General features: G+C 32.6%; 1 protein-coding gene across 1 annotated transcript; it reads right to left on the minus strand.

Moving 5' to 3' along the window:
• Positions 1-4,610: 4,610 nt before the first annotated feature.
• Positions 4,611-10,735, minus strand: LOC114712436 (probable galactinol--sucrose galactosyltransferase 1). The gene is made up of 13 exons (XM_028896973.1): positions 10,184-10,735; positions 9,592-9,842; positions 9,400-9,490; positions 8,938-8,986; positions 8,739-8,830; positions 8,286-8,393; positions 8,060-8,194; positions 7,389-7,799; positions 7,055-7,196; positions 6,882-6,949; positions 6,546-6,680; positions 6,217-6,434; positions 4,611-5,501 (listed from the first exon to the last, which is right to left on the minus strand). The coding sequence occupies exons 1-13, from the start codon at positions 10,366-10,368 to the stop codon at positions 5,122-5,124; spliced, it is 2,265 nt and encodes a 754-aa protein (XP_028752806.1). The 5' UTR covers positions 10,369-10,735; the 3' UTR covers positions 4,611-5,121.
• Between the last annotated feature and the right edge of the window lie 9,778 nt (positions 10,736-20,513).

A 20,513-nucleotide genomic window follows, 5' to 3' on the forward strand; every position in this document is an offset into this window, starting at 1 on the left:
AATTAAGATAAAAGTTGTAAAAATACCTCAAATTTCAGACACTGTGAGATATGGATAGGACGTACCCAGGTAAAGCTTGACAGCATCAGTTAAGGAGCGGTTCCGAAGTTCTCCGGTCTCAGGATGAGGGAATCTATAGCAGTCACAAAGGAGGTACACAGAAACAAGGGTCGTGATCGCAAACAGTATGATGCACAATGGACCTGCGATCCACCCTAGCTGCGCCGTCGCCCACGCCAGCGACAGAACCCCCGCCCCTATCACCCCTGTTATTATATGCGCCGCCGCACTCCATACATTCCCTTCACACACACGCCACCAGTTAGCAAACTTCATTTGTGGATTGTTTCATAATCACACGATTCAATTAATCCTTCCATCTTCTCCCTTAAGAGGAAACGAGAGAAGCCCAGTTCATCTTTTTCACAGAGCAATTCAGAAGAAGAACAGAGCATAATAAAAGAGTTGTTGAAACAGAGCATAGCAGCAGAAAAACAGATCATACCTGTTCTGTCAAAGTTGTTGTGTCCCGAACCCGAAGAATGAGTAATCAATGGCGTACTGTCAATCATCTTCTCACTCATTTGATTTCTCTCTGTACCCATTAAGTGAAACAGAGTTTCTGGAAATATTAAGAAGAAGAAGAAGAAGAAACGAAGAGTGGGGGTAATTTCTGATTGTGGGGCTGCCTCTGCCTCCGGCTCTGAAACCTGGTGTCTCAATCCTCAGAAAGTGCGATAAATTTTTAATGTTGATTATAAATTAATCCTACCGGTCAACATATATGTCACATGTTGGCTCAAAGTCTGACCGTTAGGCCAAACAGAAAGAAAGAAAGAAAGAAAGAAAAAAAGAAAGGGAGGGAAAGAAAGAAAAGAAAATGAGTATAGCTCGCAGCACGGCCACATGTGGCTTGTGACGTTATGTGAAATACCATTTTCCACTGGTTTGTTGTTGTGGGGCCAAAGCTAGTTCTGTGAGGAATTTATTTGATGAATTTATTGTGTGATAGAAAAACAATCACCCCAGAAGAGAACAACAAAATTTGCAACCAAATAATCCGTTCAATTCCATGTATAATACTACTTCCGGTCCTAATTATAAGAGCCAGTTGACTAATTTGAGGAGATTAAGGAAGTAATTGAGTTAGTTATTTGTCCTAAACAAGTGTTGTCTTTCCTAAAATATCCTTGCTAATCAAATGTATTGACTAGAACTATCATTGTTAGAAGGGTTATTTTGGAAAAAAATGTATAAATATGAGAGACAAAGTGGATTGAAGTCTTATATTTAAGATCAAACTAAAAGTCAAAAAGGGTTTTATATTAAAGACCGGAGGTAGTGTGTGTGTATATATATATTCTAAAATCTACTTTTGTTGTTTTCGGTAAGATGGGTGTAGACTTGGTAGTAATACGACATGGCTCTTTGACTATTTTTAGCTCTTTCACGTGACCCTCTCAACTGCATCGAATCACCTAACATTTTTTCAGTCATATTACAAAATCACCGAACAATTTGTTAAAATAAAATTGGAGATAAACCCCTGTTTGAAAAATTAATTAAGCAATGATACCTAAGACTTTTAGGTCCTTGACTGTAATTAATTATAGTGGGAGAAACCCAAATTATCCTAATTGTATATTATCGATCTAAAATTGTATATAACTAATTCTACTAATTGAATATTAAGGATTTTAATTGCATATCGTTGATCTAAACTTGCATATTACTGATTCTAATTGTTGGTGATGCCTAGTAGCATATATATCACAAATCATAATTACACATTGTTGATCTAAAGTTGCATATGGTTAATCCTAATTGCATATTACATATATCTAGTTGCTTATATAATCTTATCACATATCATAGATCTTAATTGCATATTATTGATCCAAATCTGCATATTGCTGATACTAATCGTATATTGGTAATGCCAAGTTGTATATGAGACTTTATTACATATTACATATCCTAATTACATATTATTAATCTAAACTTGCATGCATTTACATTACTATTTATATAAATAAATTCCTTTGTACATTGCTCACAAACAAATTCTTACTTGCAAATTAATATTATGGAATTTGCACATTCGGGAAAGTGATTTGTACATTATGGGAAGGTATTTGTATGTTAAGGGAGGTGATTTGCATAATGTGAAAAATACTTGCATATTATGGGTCCCATATGCAATAACATAAGAACTTATATGTAAGTAAACATCTATCATGTCACATGTGAGTGAAAATCCATCATATGCAATTATCATTCATATTAAGCATTAACTTGCAATCAGAACCCATATACAAGTAGGGATCTATCATATAAAAGTGAGCATCCATTATATGCAATTAGTATCCGTATGATACAATAAACTTATATGTAAGTAGGCATCTATCATATAAAAGTGAGTATCTGTTATAGACAAATAAGCATATATCATATGCAAGTGAGAATTCATAATATGCAAGTAAGGATCCGTCGTATACAATTAGCACCCGTGAGAGAAATGCAATCTTTTTCCCATCACTTTTATTAACATTTGAGGAACCCATACCTTTACATTTATTACAAGTCTCATTACCAAATTAATTTGCAAAAGAAGGATTTTTAACTAATTTTCCCATTTACTAACAATATGCAGAGATCCACAACAACTTAATAGTCCTACGTGGCTCTCTTTCATTTTTTTAATTAAAAATGATTATTTGAATTTTGAAGACACATCACAAATTCATTTGTGCATCATTTTGTTTGTTATGTAAGTAAGAAGTGATTTAAAAACAGAAAAAAAAAAAAAGGAATTCCTTGAAAATTTTATTGGTGAGGACGATATGGTAGATTTTCACGCACAAAAGGTATTGATATCATGCACATTTTGTAAACACAGAAGACCGGAATTTTGATTTAAGTTCTTCTCACTAATAATTTTTAATGGATGGATTTTGTCTAATTTTTCTTTTAAGAAAATAGAAAAGGATTTTTTTTAAAAATATGGCTATCAGATTGAGTTAAATTTAAACATTGTTGGGCTTAATTAGAAGTAATTCTCTTAAAGATGTTTTATGCATCACCTATGTTGGATCTACCTTGTATTTAAGGGTCTAAAATCTCTCCTACTAGAGTTAGAGGTGGTGAAATAGGCCAGCTCATCGCAGGTTCAAGACCATGTGAGTTAGTCCTAAAAAGACTGCCTTCTAACAGGCTTACATCTTGCTAGCCCACTCTGCCAAGGGGTGGATTGGCGGGTTAGTAGGTTAACCTGCCAATTTTCATCATTTTTTAAAGATTTTTTTCACATATATTTAAGATTTTTAAAATTAAATTATAAATTTGTATAAGCCAAATTTTTCTTATTCTTATATTTTTATATAATTATATGATTAAATTAATTTCAAAATTTGAAATATAAACATATAATTCATTGTTAATAATTATTTTATTAGTATAAAAATAGTAAAACAATAGAGAAAATGAGAAATTAAATTTAGAATCAAAGTTTCTAATAAAATATAAAGTTATATGTAAATTAAGTAAAAATAATAAAATTTTCTTATCAAAATAATAATAAAAATAAATAAAATAAAGAAGGGTTGCAGTTACGAGCCAAAAAAAAGATCGCATCAAAATGATTTTTTGTCTTTTTTTAAAACCCAACCTAACCTTACGGGTCGAGTCCCCGTATTACTGGCTGTAGCTACAGTCAATACTTGGGGTCCACTGCCCTGAGCTTACTTGCCAAGGTCCTTTAACTTCCACCAACCGAACCGTCCCTCTTACCGTATATGGATGGCTTGAGCAGTTAGCGAAGAATCCAAGAAATGCTCTGTTAATACAGTTATAGCCGTAAGCTACAACACCGAAGAAGCTGAATGGTCGGTATGTTATCTCTACCTCGGAAAAAAGCGTATAGCTCGCAGAGGCTTTTTCAAGTTAATTTCCAGGGAGATTTCCAAAAATGGTCACAGGCATTTGTGAAGTGTTAAATGCAGGAGATTAAAAGTATGAGAAAAATTGTGAAATCACTGAGGTTGATTTGGGAAGAAATTATTATAAGGGAGACAGAGAAAATCATGGTTTCACATTTAGAGTAAAAATAATTTTTTTTATTAAAATATATGTTTGATCCTTTAAGATTACGTTATTTTTCAGTTTAGCCCTTTAAATTTATGAAGTGTATTTTCGTCTATTAATCTTAATAACGTTAGTTTTATTTAGTGGAAACTGCTGACTCAATAAATTTACAATGCTAAGCATGCTTAAATCATAAAATATATAAGTTATTATACTATTTTGATTTTATATATAAGTCACTTGCGGGAAAAATATTTGGTTTTAAATATAAGTTACTTGGGATAATTAATGACTTTTTTTTTCCAATTTTATCCTTATTGAATACTATAAATTAAATAAGAGAAAATATGCAACATATTTTTTTTTTCAATACATTTTCTTTAATAAAAGCAAATGTGAAAAAATCTATTAACTTGATGTATTACTTGACATGCAAGAGTGAAGTACCAATGAATTGCATGTAAAATAGTGTGATACTCCTCTGATCCTAAATATAATATCCATTTTATAGTAACTATTTCAAAATATTTTAACTATAACTTGACCTGGTCAAAATATTTCAAATAAGTATGATACATTTAGAGTCAAAATAAGTTTGACTATAACTATTTCAAGACGTGCCATAAATTGGCCTTCATGTTCTACAACTACTTGTTTTTATAGATCAAGCTTTTATATTTGGAATTGCCCGGAGTGGGCATTATTGCAGATATAGGATTACATTCTTCCTCCAGGAGGTTTCAACTCCAAGAGCCATTCAAATATAGCCCTTTCTAAGTCTTCCTCCAATACATAAATATATTACCCAAAAAAGAAAGCTAGAAAGCTTCCTAACCTTCGTAGTTTTCTTTCTTGGTTATCTGCAGTTGAGCAGATATATCACAGGAAATTAGAAAAGCCTTCTGTTTCCTAATCTGGGGGACTCATGACACACTCTTCAATTTTTTTTTTTGGGTCTAAATTATGTTTCTGTCAGACGTGATGATGCTAACATCCAAACTGGTGTGGTCCCCAAAAAATATGAGATTCACATATCAGTCACCAGTAGTTGATAGATATGTTCCACTGGTACAACTCTTTCTCTGGGACTCTCAAATCAATAGTTACCAGCCCGGATGCTTCCTCATATCTGAACTCAACCTCCTCTGAATCCACTGTCACAGTCTTAGGTTGAGCCGATGAATAAGCTCCAAATAAACCACAGCCTCGTGCTTTCATGATAACACTTGTAGTTCCATTAGATATACAATTGAATTCCTTGATGGCTCCTCCAGAATTGAACATCTTCATCAAACCAATAGGAGCAAATTTGATACCATCATTAACTTCATTAACAGGAACTACTGTGAAGACTTCAAATTCTTTGGATTTCAATGTAATAGGAACAGATGCATCCTTTGGAAGGTAAGTAAACTCTCCTGCAAATGCAAATTGGCATCATAAATTAAAATAAGGAAACTTCAATAAGCATCAAAGAGACATAGGGACTACAGGGTATCTAAACAGTAGTATTACGCTTATTTGAGAGCTAGGCCGGTCAATAGACATACCTGACTGGCCTACAGTGTATCAAACGGTGTTTGTTTAATTGATAAAAAAGAGAGTCTCTCTGTTACTCACACCTCTAATGCAAGGAGGCTTTTAGACGCTGTTACTAGCTCTAACTGATTGCTTGTATGGTTAACCTGAACTCTTTGTACATATCTCAGTAATTCATTCTCTTTTACTTAAAAAAAAAAAAAGAGTCTCTCTTTTTACCAACTTTAGCAGTAAACTTTATTAATAGTATTATTACTTATTTGAGAGCTAGGCCAGTCAATAGGTATACTTGACTAGCCTAGCCCTATAGCGTATCCAAAGGTGTTTGTTTAGCTGATAAAAAGATAAAGTGTCTCTTTTAACCGACTTCTAGCGGTAAAACCTTATAAAAAGTAATACTTATTTGAGAGCTGGGCCAGTTATGCTTGACCCAAATAAGAGAGTATAGGCCCCAGCACATCATTTGAACCAATAAGTGTTCAAGTTCAACCTCAACTACTAATCTTGAAGTCAATTTAGGGTTAGCAAGACAATTCAAGATCCAGGTCCAGCTCATGAATATGCATAGACGCTTTGTCAAGCTTAGGAACATACCACCAACATGGGAAAATATAACGGTGTCCCCATTCCATTTCTCATCAGCAACCTTAGATAGATAGCCAACATCCTTAGCCCTAATGGCGCCAGTGATTGTTTCCGGACTCTCATCATGGATAAGGTTTTTCTTTCCAACTTTGCACCATCCCGCTCCTTGACAATTGAACACCCCAACCACTCCAGAGAAATCATTCAGGTTCCATATCTTCAGAAGGCTACAAAAGCACCCTCCATCAGTTATGGTAAAAGATTCAAAAAAAGATTTTTGAAAAAAAAAATGCAGGAAGAAAGAAGGAAGAAGCTTCAGTGTCATATGGATCCTTTACCTCTTTCCATCTCTAGCAGGATCAGAAAATAAACAATCTTTTGTTGGTCTTCCTGGGAGTTTAGCCCTCAATATAGAACCATCAGGCAGTGCAAGTTTTCTTAGAAGATTGAAGTCGTGGTGTCCAGGTTTGTCACTGCACAAAGTACAAATATCCATTACTAAGATAAGCAGACCAAGTCAATCATGAATACACACATATTCATTCAAGGATACTTTCTCAGTGAAAATTATCTTTTATGTACATATACTAATATAATTATTTTTCTTGAACACTTTAGGTCCCTTGGGACATTTTCTGTAATAAGGTCAAAATATAGCATTAACGATGAACTACCTGACATAAATAGGACATCCTCCTATTGCTCGTGCTGCTCCATGATATTCAGCCATTGGATGTAGGCTCTATCATGCGTTAAAATTCAAATTTAATTAGCTCCAAAAGAAACTAACTTCATCAGCAAAAGGCAAAAAACAAGAAACAAAAAGCAAAAGCAATGGTCAACTTACATGAAACATATCCCAATCTGGCTGCATAAATTCACCGAGGAAGACGGTGTTGTAAGCAACTGATGCAATGTGAATTGTGTGGGATGCCGGATCTCTTGGCCAAAAATCATCTGATGCCCTAACTACTGCTGATCGCTTTCCACTGCACCAAAGCAAATTTTCAAATTTACATGAATTAACCATTCATATAACATCAGAGCCAAGAAGCATAGACACAGGCACAGAGGACATAACAAAATACAATAACAACATAAAATGTTGTGTGGTACTTTAAAGTGTTGTATTGTGTCTAATACAAGGGTATAAGACATGATTTAATTTTATGTATTCCTACCTGTACAATCCATCAGTATTGTGACTCATGCAACAAATAATGCCATTATCAGGGAAGTTCCTCGTGATGGATGCCTCTAAAGCCTGGTGGTATTTTCTTGCAAGTTTGACCCTACCACCATGGCCTGCCCCAAGGGTTTCAAGGATATTCTGAACATCAACTTTGACACCATCAATACCGGCAGATGCAAGATATGAGTGGAGCTCATTATAAAAGTGAAAAACTTTCTCAGGATTCACAAGGCCAAGCCCATTCATGGTAATGGTTGTTAGAGCTTCATCAGGTTGATTAGATTCAACCCCAGGAGATGATACAGGGTAGGCCATTTTTGACTCATAGTGCTCCATTCCAGTAACCCCAGGTTTAACACCACCCCAGTATCCTGTTATAGCATGCCACACATAAATGTACCTAAAAAAATACAAAGACCATGAGTATATTGTATTGATTCATGTCAATATTTGAATTGAATATAATACAGAACAGCAAGTGTATTTTGTTTAAGAGAATCCAATAATATGATTTTGTATCATTTTAGTACATAAGGGTGACAAGGAACAAAATCATACTCTCGCGTTCTAAGGTAATACATCAACCAATAGCGTATTCAATTAATAATGCATAGTCTGTAAAGGACCAAGACATAGCTTGTCTGCAAAATAATATCGTACTTAATGTCATGCTGCTCTTTAATGTCTTTGGAGATATGACGAAAACCCAGAGTAGGATCCTCTTCTCTATAACCGTCTTTGCCACCCTTCTGAAACTTGTGATTCTCTCTGATATGTGTTAGGCGATTTGCAAAACTGAAGGAGAGAGAGACAAATAAGTAAATACTTATTCAATATTGTCGATCTATGAAGATCAAATGTGGGGTTAAAAGATAGAAGTACTCACTTGGCAGAAAAATCAGATTTCCATTCACTGGCGTTAGGGTCCATACCAACAGATTGCCATCCATCATCAATTATAACAAACTTAGCAGGAACCCCACCTTTCTCTAAGCTGCAAAATGAACAAAAAGATGCGTAATGGTTAGAAATCATGGTCTTTATGCAATGTTCATAACAGAGTACAATAAAAATCGGGTTATGAACTTTTGGGTGCATTAACTTTAAATCTGAAAATAATTGAGTCAAAGAGTTAGGATTAAAATATAGAATCCATTGCATACCAGTCCTTTAATATGTTGAACAAGTTTTTGATTTTTGGAGACTAACTCATGCAATCACCGATTTCAAAGATTGAACAAAAATAGCCCTCATAATTCAAGGACAAGAATGATAATTTACTTTAAAAGTGATAAATTTTGATATTTTGATAATTATCCTAAATGGGAAGAAATAGAACCTTTGCAATCCTTGCTTTACTCCTTCTGAATCAACTTTGGTATAGAAAGCGTCCCATGTACACCAACCAAACCAATTCAAGATATCTGGCATCTGGACACAAAAGGAAAAGATAATGCATGGAAATGAGCATTACAACATTGGAACACCCAGAAAATAGAAGTCCATGAAGTTATCATTTTCAGGAAAGAGATTTGTACCTTCTTCCTCTCACGGTGAGAGAATGTTTTCAAGTGATTCTCAACAGCCCTGAGTTGCAAACAAAAACGAAATTAATGATTGAAGTAATTTAAACAAGTATGAGAAACACTGCCTAACTCCCATCTTTACGACTCAAAAGAGAAAATAACGGATTTTTTTATTTTAAAAAAAGGACCCTCAAACCATCACGTGCTTAAAACTTCAAACTAGAATGTACAACATGAGAACCCAGAATAGATTAAGTCTAGTGAAAAAAAAGAAAAAAGTAGATCAACTTTCAAATAGGAACAGACCTAAATGTTGACTCACTAATTATCTTCTATTTGATCCCATTCATACTAAAGAGACCTAAATGTTGACTCCTATCCCAGCAAAAACTTTCAACTAGGAACAAGGAAGGAAGAGAACTCAGCAAAGATTCTAAGTTTGTGATAGCCAAGAAAAAGACGTTTCTAACTTACTTGACCGCATTTGTAATGACTTCAAAAGGGTCTGATCCTGCTCCAACGAATACCAGATGAGTCCCATCAAATTCCTCAACATCAGGACATCCTACATCCAATCAGACAAATATACCAAATTCAATTACTCCCCAGAACAGCAAAATTTAACATGATATAGGACAAAGTGAAATTCCATTTATCTCATCATACCACTTTCCACACAGATCTCTATCTCGTCTTGCTCATTTCCTTGAAGAACAGCTCTGAAATCTCCTTCCAGAAGAGGCAAGAAAACAGCATAAGTGTCTTCTTCTCCGTTTCTGATCCCATCAAGATCAGAACTCTTGTGCGCTTCCACAAGTAAGAACTGTGTTTCAAAAGGAATATCTTGCCCACAGTTACCAATTCGCTGTGTCATCCACCACATTTTGAAGCGGAATACACACATAAAGCGCAACCCCCTAAAAACAAAAATCATCAGAGCATATCCATTATACAGTCAGCTGGATTTGATGAAAACTGAAACTTCATACTTAACCTTCATGACACATATAATAAACAAAATAACCAACAGGGAAAATTTTCAATCAGTTTTAAACGCAGTGATGAAGAAACTATCAAGCATTAAATTGCATGCATGCTACCCAAGAATCATAGATACACATACAACCAAGACACTATCCAATAACAGTTCAATTTAGATATATAAGTGCATGATATAGCATCAGGCTTTGATTTGCATTCATTTCAGCCATGACCAAGAAGAAACAAAAGTTCAGAAAGAAAGGAAGAAAGAACGTACTGTAGTTTTCCAACGGGGAACACTCTTCGGCTGCCCTTGCGATCAGAATCGACTCCAATGAAAGCCCCATTGAGGATTGAAGAGGAGGGAGTGACGACAACATTTGGGGGAACCTGAGAGAGGACCTTCTTCCCCAACACCATCAAGTTGGCATCGGCCACAGAAATCCCAGCTCCCACAGTCATCTTCTCCAACAAACAAAATCAAAAAAATTGAAGCACCCTCTTATGGAGAAGGAGGACAAGGGACTGAAAATCTAATCTACGTTCAGAACAAAAGGAAAAAATAAAATCGCAGTCCCAGCAGAGCTAGCCTTGGACTGTAATTCCAAGCAACGAGATTTGGATAATTATAGCAAATGCAGGAATCACAGCCCCAAAAGCTAGATAGGACTGTGATTCCAACGAAGAAGAAGAATGGGTATTTATAGCAAATGCAGGGTCCGATGAATCCAATCCAATGTTTGGGGAACTGTACTGAAATAATCTAATTCATCGAATCCTTCACTGAAATTATTTCAATTTGCAATCTTAGCCCACTCCCGAAAACCCGCTTTGCCAGCCGCATGTTATCAACTTGTCTGTCATATTCTCTATTGTTGCTAAAAATACAAAGTATAATGCACACACCTTTGTCTCTGTATGAGACCCTGGGTTGAGTGTAGTAAATAGAAATATTCAGTGTTGTGTGTATATTTTTGCGTCAAATATTAAAAAACAATACAAACAATATCTTGGTTAAGATAGTAAAAAGTCTCATTCAATCTAACAGAGATTAGTCTTAGGATTCTCTGAATTATAAATAAAATAAAACAATATTTTACTTTATTTTTTTAAATAAACTTGCATAAATAAATATGATTAAAGGAATATTCATTAATAAGTACCAGATTTCAGTCTCTCAAAATCCTCCAAAAAATAAAAATCATGAGAAAGATTTTAATTTAGAATTTTAATTCAAAAATAGTTATATGAAATTTTTACATTTTAAAAATAAATATAAAAATTTTAATTTTACAAATATTTATCAATCAATATATCAAATCACTATCTCGTCTCTGTAAGAAACAACCTCTCTCTTTAAATATAAAAAGAAATCACTTTTGTCTGAAATTTTAAACATATTTTTTTTACTTTTACTCCTATTAAACATATGTCACCTATTATATCTCTGTAATAAACTTTTACTCGTTATCTATTACGTACTCTCTTTACAAATAAGTACATAATTAAAAAAAATATGTATATATTTTAAATATTCATTGCTTTTAATTAAATTTATAAACAATATATAGACTCATTGAACTATCTAGCTATTTCTTAGCTCAAAAAAAAAAAAAAACAAGGAACATGCAGATAAACACTATTAAAGCCTTGTTTTTAGTAGTGATTAAATTATAAAAAGTAATAATGATATTAACTCAAAAAAATTAGCAAATCTGTAGTGCTTAAAACATCCGATGCTACTGCTCAGTTTAAAATATTTAAAATATAAAATTTAAATTTTATTTAAAAATTTAAATAAAAGTGAAAAGATGTGAATATGTCTAGTTTTATAAGCTATCTGTAATTGCCAAGCAGATAATAATTGTTGCATGCAGAAATGCGGCTTTAGAGAGAGTCATTGAACTTTGGCCAAAAAAATGAAATAAAAGAATCATTGAACTGTGAAGCAACGGATTTTTAGTGGTGACAACGACGGCGAATGTGGGGACCACCTACGCAAGAAAATCCATCAGCCTTTTGTTCACGTACGTGAAGGTTCACTGAATCTGCATGACTCAAAAGATCTTGACCATTGAATTTGACCAGCTCGTGTGAGATTGACATGAAGAGATCAGAGATGAGGCTGTGTGCGGTAGAAGATAGTAGACGCGAAGCAGCTTAACATTGGTAGCCTTTCAAAATGCTCCCCGCTTTTTATAACATTAAGAAATTCCAAAAATCTGTCTAAAATATTTATTTAGCATCCGTTATTACTATACCCCGGACCATTATTACATGAGCAGATGGGGGTATTTTTAAATATGGTTTATATTTTTAACGTATTTATTACTATATTTAATCAAGAAAAAATTTAAGAAAAAGAACCTCAAAATTAGTAATTTTCTATTTAAGCACCTAACATCTCAAAATGACAGAGAAGATAGTAAGTCCAAATTGAAATTTTAAAATTCAAAAAAAATGACAAAAATGTCTCTTTGTGAATAACAATTTATTTATAATAATAAGTCTCAATTTGGGATTAACAACACTTTCTTTCCTTATATATAACATGTCAATCAATTAAAAATGACAATAATTTATTCTAATTATGAAATTATAAATAACAATACATTTTTTTTCAATGGGATTAACAAAGGAATATTTCTATCATTTTTCTTGAATTTGGGTTTACTTCTTTCTGCGTTATTTTGAATTGTTAGGTGATTGAATTGAAGAATATTAACTTTAAGGTTCTTTTTCTGAAATTTTTTCTTTAATCAATTTGAATAATATTTTTATTAATGTGAGTCACTTGAACACTTCCAATTTTTTTTTATTTTAAAAAAAAGGATATCTTATCCTTGTGAGTCAGGAGTGACTTGGCGTGTAAAAAAAGTTGGGGTCTTTTTTCTTTGGGAAAATCCCATATAAATACCTATTGAATTCTAAAATCCCAAATAAGTCACTCTAACTTCACAAAAGACAAACAAGCCTACAGGTATTAAATCGGAATTTGCAAATTTTGACAAATTACTTCCATGCCCTTTTTCTCATTTCCTTATCTTCTCTCTCTTCGTCGTCTTTTTTACGGCAGAGACACAGCTTGTATGGGAAATTAATGCCATGGCTGCATCATTCTTTCACTAGGTTTTGTTAGACATTGGAGACGCAGTTGAAATATTTTAGGATAGAGAAGAGAGATCGCCATTGATTTTGGGAGCACACCATTATACAACGGATCCTCTTCTTCTTCAAATAGCGGCCATTGCGAAACTTTGTTGTTTATATTTATGAATCAAAAGAAACCATGGGAACCAAAATATAACAACTATGAGTCATCTTCTTGAGAGAGAGAGAGAAGACACGGTTAGATCTTCTTTTTCCTCAGTTATGGTAGCACTAAATATAGTTACTGTCATAGAACATTCTGGTTTTTGGTAAATATCATTAGTGCAGTTGTCAAACCCATTATAAATGTTGTCAATCACATTATTTTATAATAGATTGACTTTTGTAGTCTGAATGACAAGAAAATATTATAGATATTAGTTTAATCTTAATGCTACCTTGTCATTTGAATATATTTAATGTAACTTCTGTCATAGGCTCGTTGTTTTTTTCGTAAATATTGTCATTTTAGTGGTCAATTCCATTACACATGTAGTAAATTATGAAAGTTATTGATATTATGTTTATTATGATGTTTTTCTAGTGTACTTGTATAATACATTGTCAATACATTTTGATCCTCGTTTAATTCCCCCAAAGGCTAGGCTTAAAACAGGTTGCAAAAATTGCTATGCATGTAGTAATTTTCATTATGCAAGTTATCATTCCCATTACATATTTAATAAAGTTGCCTGCAAATGAACTAAAATTGGATTGCAAATAATCAAGTTAAAAGTCTCATAATGCTTTTGTGCAACCTGTTTTAAGTCATTTACATATTATTTTACAAAACAAGCAATGAAAATGACAACTTGCATAATGCAAGTTATCATTTCCATCAAGCGACTTGTAACTTGATTATTTGCAATCCAATTTTAGTTCATTTGCAGACAACCTTATTAAACATGTAATGGGAATGATAACTTGCGTAATGAAAATTACTACATGCATAGCAATTTTTGTAACCTGTTTTAAGTCTAGCCTTTTGGGGAATTAAACGAGGGTCAAAATGTATTGACAAGGTAGTATACAAGTACACTAGAAAAACATCATAATAAACATAATATCAATAACTTTCATAATTTACTACATGTGTAATGGAATTGACTACTAAAATGACAATATTTACGAAAAAAACAACAAGCCTCTGACAGAAGTTACATTAAATATATTCAAATGACAAGGTAGCATTAAGATTAAACTAATATCTATAATATTTTCTTGTCATTCAGACTACAAAAGTCAATCTATTATAAAATAATGTGATTGACAACATTTATAATGGGTTTGACAACTGCACTAATGATATTTACCAAAAACCAGAATGTTCTATGACAGTAACTATATTTAGTGCTACCATGACTGAGGAAAAAGAAGATCTAGCCGTGTCTTCTCTCTCTCTCTCTCTCAAGAAGATGACTCATAGTTGTTATATTTTGGTTCCCATGGTTTCTTTTGATTCATAAATATAAGCAACAAAGTTTCACAATGGCCGCTATTTGAAGAAGAAGAGGATCCGTTGTATAATGGTGTGCTCCCAAAATCAATGGCGATCTCTCTTCTCTATCCTAAAATATTTCAACTGCGTCTCCAATGTCTAACAAAACCCAGTGAAAGAATGATGCAGCCACGGCATTAATTTCCCATACAAGCTGTGTCTCTGCCGTAAAAAAGACGACGAAGAGAGAGAGGATAAGGAAATGAGAAAAAGGGCATGGTGGTAATTTGTCAAAATTTGCAAATTCCGATTTAATACCTGTAGGCTTGTTTGTCTTTTGTGAAGTTAGAGTGACTTATTTGGAATTTTAGAATTCAATAGGTATTTATATGAGATTTTCCCTTTTTCTTTCCACTTGGGAACAGAAAGTTAAGGCTTTTGAAAATGTCTTTATCTTTGGAAAGAGTTCAATAATTGTTGTGACTCAAAGGCATTCACCGGCCGTGAGTGGACACACGTACGCTATACCCTTTTGGCGTGTCATGGTCCCTCCCTCATTCATGCACCCATGAATAGATCACTCATAGATTTTGTTCTTTTACAACATTAAAATAGTTCGAACTTTCACCTTTCAAGGTGGCCCTTGGCATGGGAAATCAGAGGACGAGTGGAAACAGGCCAAGCGAAGATCTACCTGTCTAACCTGACTCATTTTAAAATAAAAAAATGTTTAGATTTTTTTAATGGTCTATTTAGCCTAATAAGTCACGTCTAGGGTTTTTTGGAAAATCTGTTAAGTTTGTCAGGTTTGACCTGACCAGTTTATTTACTTTAATTTTAATTTTAATTTTGTACTTATATATAGTCTTATTTTAAATTTTAATATATAATTATAACTTGTTTTCAATAATATTAATCGTAATTACGATTTAAAATATTACTTATGACATTAAAACTTAAATAAAAGATAATAATAAAAAATAATTATTATGCAGTATGTATATTTTACTTTTTTTATTAGCTTATATATTTTTTATTACGTATTTTGAAAAGTTTAAAATTACGGGCTTTTTTAACAGACTCAGGCTAGGCCAAGCCTTTATATAGGTCAAGCTCAAGCTGGAAAAAAGAAGAAGCTTATAACAGGACACAAGCCAGACTTAAGCCAGATTATTATTAAATAGGCATACTCTGTTGAGGACAAAACCTACCATGACTTGATCTGTTTTCACCCCTAGGACTGACTTCCCAAAAACCACTAATAATGTTAAAAAGGTGTTTGATTATAAAATAAACCATAGTTTTAAAAGTAATTTTACGGTATATAAAGTAAATATGTGAGAAGAGTTTTATCTCAAGTTACAAAAAAATGCTTTTAAAAATAATGATGAGCCTATAAGGAAAACAAAAAAGGTGATTGGATTAACTTTTTACGAGTGATTTTATAGTATATGTAGTAAACACGTAAGAAAAGTTTTATTTGAACTTATATAAAAACACTTTTTAAAGTGTTTTTTTTGGACAAACCAAACTTTCCTAAAAAGGATAAGAAGAAAACTAATATTGGATGGGCTCCTGGCGATGCAGGAACTGTGAAAATAAATTCTAATTGTGCCTGTTATGTCTTATACTTTTCAACTAATTGAGGGAAGGCCATGTGTAGAGTTCTCCTTGGCGGCACGCCAAGATGACAATGCTGCAGATTTTGTTGTAGCTCACTCAGTTGGCAGGAGGACGGAAGACTCGGCACATGCACAAACATGTATGAGTGAAGACTTAACATTTGTTTGGGATCACTTATATAAGCACTCATAAGAACAATTTATATAAATTGACATGAAACTCATCTCACATATTTATTTTATATTTCGTAAATTATGATTGAAAATAAATGAGCCTTAGTAGATATAGACTCGCTTGTTAGTCACCTGAATCATTTAAATAGGGAAGGTGTTGATTAATAAGTTGATGAATTTAGAGCTTGTTTTGTTTCTTTGTTTTAGGAAAGTTCTTTTTTTTTTTTTAGTTAAGGTGTATCAGGTTGTTTTTAGGTGTTTTTTTTTTAGTGTTTTGTGTTTTAGTCTTGGTTATTAGTGTGTGTAATTATTAATAAAATAAATTTTTTGGGGGCAAAATAGACTAATTCTTTTTATAAGAAACTTACCTATGTTTTTTTTCCTATTTATAAGAAACATTTAGAGTATTTTAAATTTTTTTTATTAATTTTTTATTTTGCCCTCATTTAATTATTCATTTTAATATCAGTATATTTATTATTACTTGGGGCTCAAGGCATTTTTTTCTCCTTCACAGTCCTCTTTATTTGAATTATTTTTTTATTCTTTCCTTTATATTCTCCCCCATAAGAATGAGTATTTTTGAGAAAAAATATTATATATATTTATTGTTTTTAGCTTGGTTTAACTAGTATTTTTATCAACATTCAGTTAATTGTTTCTCGTAAAAAAAGATAGAGCTTGCAAAGCAAGATCTAGATACAGACCAACTCATGACAGTATGTGCTGAAGTAACCTACAACTTGACAAGCTAGCACGCTCGCCCATATTTTTTAAAATAAAAAAACTACTATTATTGGTATGTGTTGGGTTTTAAAGTTTAAAATGTTGAAGTTGGACTTGAAGTTTTGAGCTCGGATAATGGGTTGTGATAAGACAATCTGATGATTAATTTATAATTTAAAAGGGGATTCTAGAAAAACTAACACGTATTTTTTTTATAAATAATTAATTTAATTATTTTTTAATCCATCTAAATTAATTAAGTAGATGTTATATATATATTAAGTATCACATGTTTATTTAATTTCATAAAGGCATGCATACTACAAATACATGAAAAATAAAAGATGGATGATGCCATTTGTATAACTACACATATATATGTGTATACATATAAAGTGTTTAATTACATATATAATGATATGAACAGGCAATGTGGAGATTAGGGGTCAAAATCTTCTAGCCGTATCATGTAACAACGTCTTATATATTGGTAATTGCACTTAAAAAAAAAAAGGCGTACTAGCCCATAAGAGTAAGGCCCAAAGTAGTGTGGGCTAATTGCTAACCCGAGCCCATAATTTTTGACAAGCTGACAGGTTGGGCTCATGCCTCGTGGGCCGAACCTATATTACCCGGTCTATAAAAGGGAAGGAGAGAGTGGATAATTTATTTGTACTCCCTCTTATTTAAAATGTACATTTTAAATAACTAAAATACTCAAAACATAGGTTAAAATTAATTAAATATAATAAATATGTAAACAATAAAACATCTTATTTGCCACTAGCAGTGGATATCTTAGGTTCAATTGAAAAAAACAACTTTTTTTTTTAAAAAAATACCCTCAGTTATGGATAAGAGAAAGAATGAGGGGAAAAAAGATGCAAGGGAAGTACATAGCTAATTAGAGGTAAAAATAAAAAAAAATGCATTAAATGATCAGATAATATTCAAATTAGAGCTCATAACTCTTTTAAAGATTTAAAGCTCATATTGTGAATCGAAAAGAGTACATGATTAGAAGTAGTAAAAAATATACTTTTGATACTCTAATCTTATATAATATCTAAGTTTGTTCCATTAATCCAAAAAGTTCAATTTTAAATAATAATTTTTTGTTCCAGTCATTGTTATCTTAAGAAATGAAACTTAAATTCAAATGTTTTAATGTCAGTATTTTATTGATTAAACAAATAACATTAAAGTTAATGACTGAAAATACACTTTACAAATTGTCTAATACGAGTTAATAAGATAGGCTCACTTAACTGGTGCACACAATTAATATGAATTTAACATACTCCTTCCTCCCCCATTCTAAATGTAGAAATTAATTAAAGAATATATTTTATATCTAAATATAAAATATATAAAATCTCAATTTATTTTGCATCTTAAATTTATAAAAAAATTCTCTAAATTATTCTTATTAATTACATAGAGTAAAAGATATTTTCATTGATGAGATAATGACTAAAGGAAGTATTTTAAGAAAACTGATATACGTTTATTATAAATAATTAACTAATTTTTTTAATATATGTAAATTAGTTATCTAACCTATAACTATGGTTGAGACTGAGAGTATAAAAGTAAGGTATTAATTTCAGTTGAAGTGAGAGGAGGGATGGGCACATAGTGATAATGATAGTGAGCCTCACTAATCCCACAAGAATGAAATCCATCATATTGTGTTTTTCTCCTCTAAAATCATTTTAGGTTGTTAGTTCCTCACAGAAGGATCCAATCGCAAGAGAGAATTCAAATTGCACAGAACAATCATCATGGAATATTCATGGCAATGCTAAGCATAAGCAATAAGATCTGAGAATGAGAGATAAGAATTAAAATTAAGATTAAAAAAAATTCATTAAAAAAATATTTAATATGAATGATTAAGTATTCTCAATCCCACCCATATGGTATTGTTCGATTTGAAGTAAAAAGTAATTCCTAGTGCTAAATACTTTTTAATAGGTTTTTTTAAATCTTAATCCTTTGTTCTCATTCGGAGGCCAAGGAAGAGGGAGAGAGAGAATTTGAATGTTATGAAGGTAGAGAGAGATGAAGATAACTAACCTGTGATTGGGTAATGGCTTCAGAAGCAGCAGTTGGAGAGAATCTGATGCTGCGTCTTCTGCCATTATTGAAGTTGCAGTAACGGCCCCCTTGTTGGTTTCGCTTCAGCTTCACAAATCCCCACTCCCTCCCAACCAATCCTCTCCTTCCACGTAAACCCACCGGCGCCGACGGCGACACCTGCCCGGCCGCCGAGACTGCCATAATTTCCGATGAAAAGCTGCGAGAGGAATGAAATGGCGACTGGACGCACCTTATACGCTATATATATATGTTTGCGGCTTTTAACTATTTGTCGATTCCCTTGAGAAGACGTGAGGTTTGCGGAGAGAACACCCAATTCAAGACTCGTGCCCTGGTTTCTGTTTTAAGGATGTGGGTTCATTTTTCTGCCATGGACCTTGAAATCAAAATATCTGCATTAATTTTTGTACCCAAGAAGCAAAAAATCTGTATTAATTTCGTAACCTCTTTTTTTTGGCCAATAATTTTGTAACCAAAATATATATATGTGTGTGTCTAAAATACTACCGCTTACCTATAATCTTTAATATAAAAATTAGTTTAACTTTTAATTTACTTCTAAATATAAGATCTTAATTTATTTTGTCTCTCGTATTTAATCATTTTTTTAAAAATAGTCTTTGTAGTAGTTATACATATTAAATATTTCGTGAAATGGTAATTCTAGCAAATACATGTGATTAGTAATGGTATTTTAAAAAAAGACAACACCACCTATTTATTACTAATAATTAATATAATAAACTTTCTTAATTGATTCAAATTAGTCAAAGTGCTAGATAACGAATTTAGAGCATGGTTATTAGTATCGTGCGATTCAAGATACGAATCACATGATACGTTACACATTTAACATTGGAAGATACAAATCTCCTAGTGTATCCCATCGGCTTGTGAATTGCGGTGTGAATCGCACAATTCACACCGAAATCTCTCGAATTGCGTGATGTCCGTGGATCGCACGATTCTGGGTGTTGTCGGGTCATGTAGATCCGACCCGGATCTGTTCGTTACCCAACACAGTAATTCCCTTTTTTTTGTTTTTTTAAAATTTTTTTGTTATTTAAAGGAGGGAAACTGCCGCAAATTCAATTAGAAGCTCAGGAAACCCTATTTTTTATTCCCATTTGCTCTCTCTTTTACGTTCTGTATCTTGTGCCCCATGTTTGCATATTTTCTCCTCTTCTACTGGTCCTTTCTGGTAAAAAAAAGTGTTAAAAATTGAAGGCAGGGTTCCACTCTATACTGTTGCTGAGTTGCTAGTTGACTAGGGGATTCATTCTACTCCTATTTGGTAATTCTTTTTTGCTTCCTTTTTTCTTCTATTGGATATTATATTTGTGAAGAGAAGGAAAAATGAGTCAGAATCAAAATAAGAAAAAAAAAAAAGGAAG

Source organism: Neltuma alba, unplaced genomic scaffold (assembly GCF_004799145.2).
Source record: "Neltuma alba isolate B1F8T4 unplaced genomic scaffold, ASM479914v2 tig00011361_pilon, whole genome shotgun sequence".
Lineage (NCBI taxonomy): Eukaryota > Viridiplantae > Streptophyta > Magnoliopsida > Fabales > Fabaceae > Neltuma > Neltuma alba.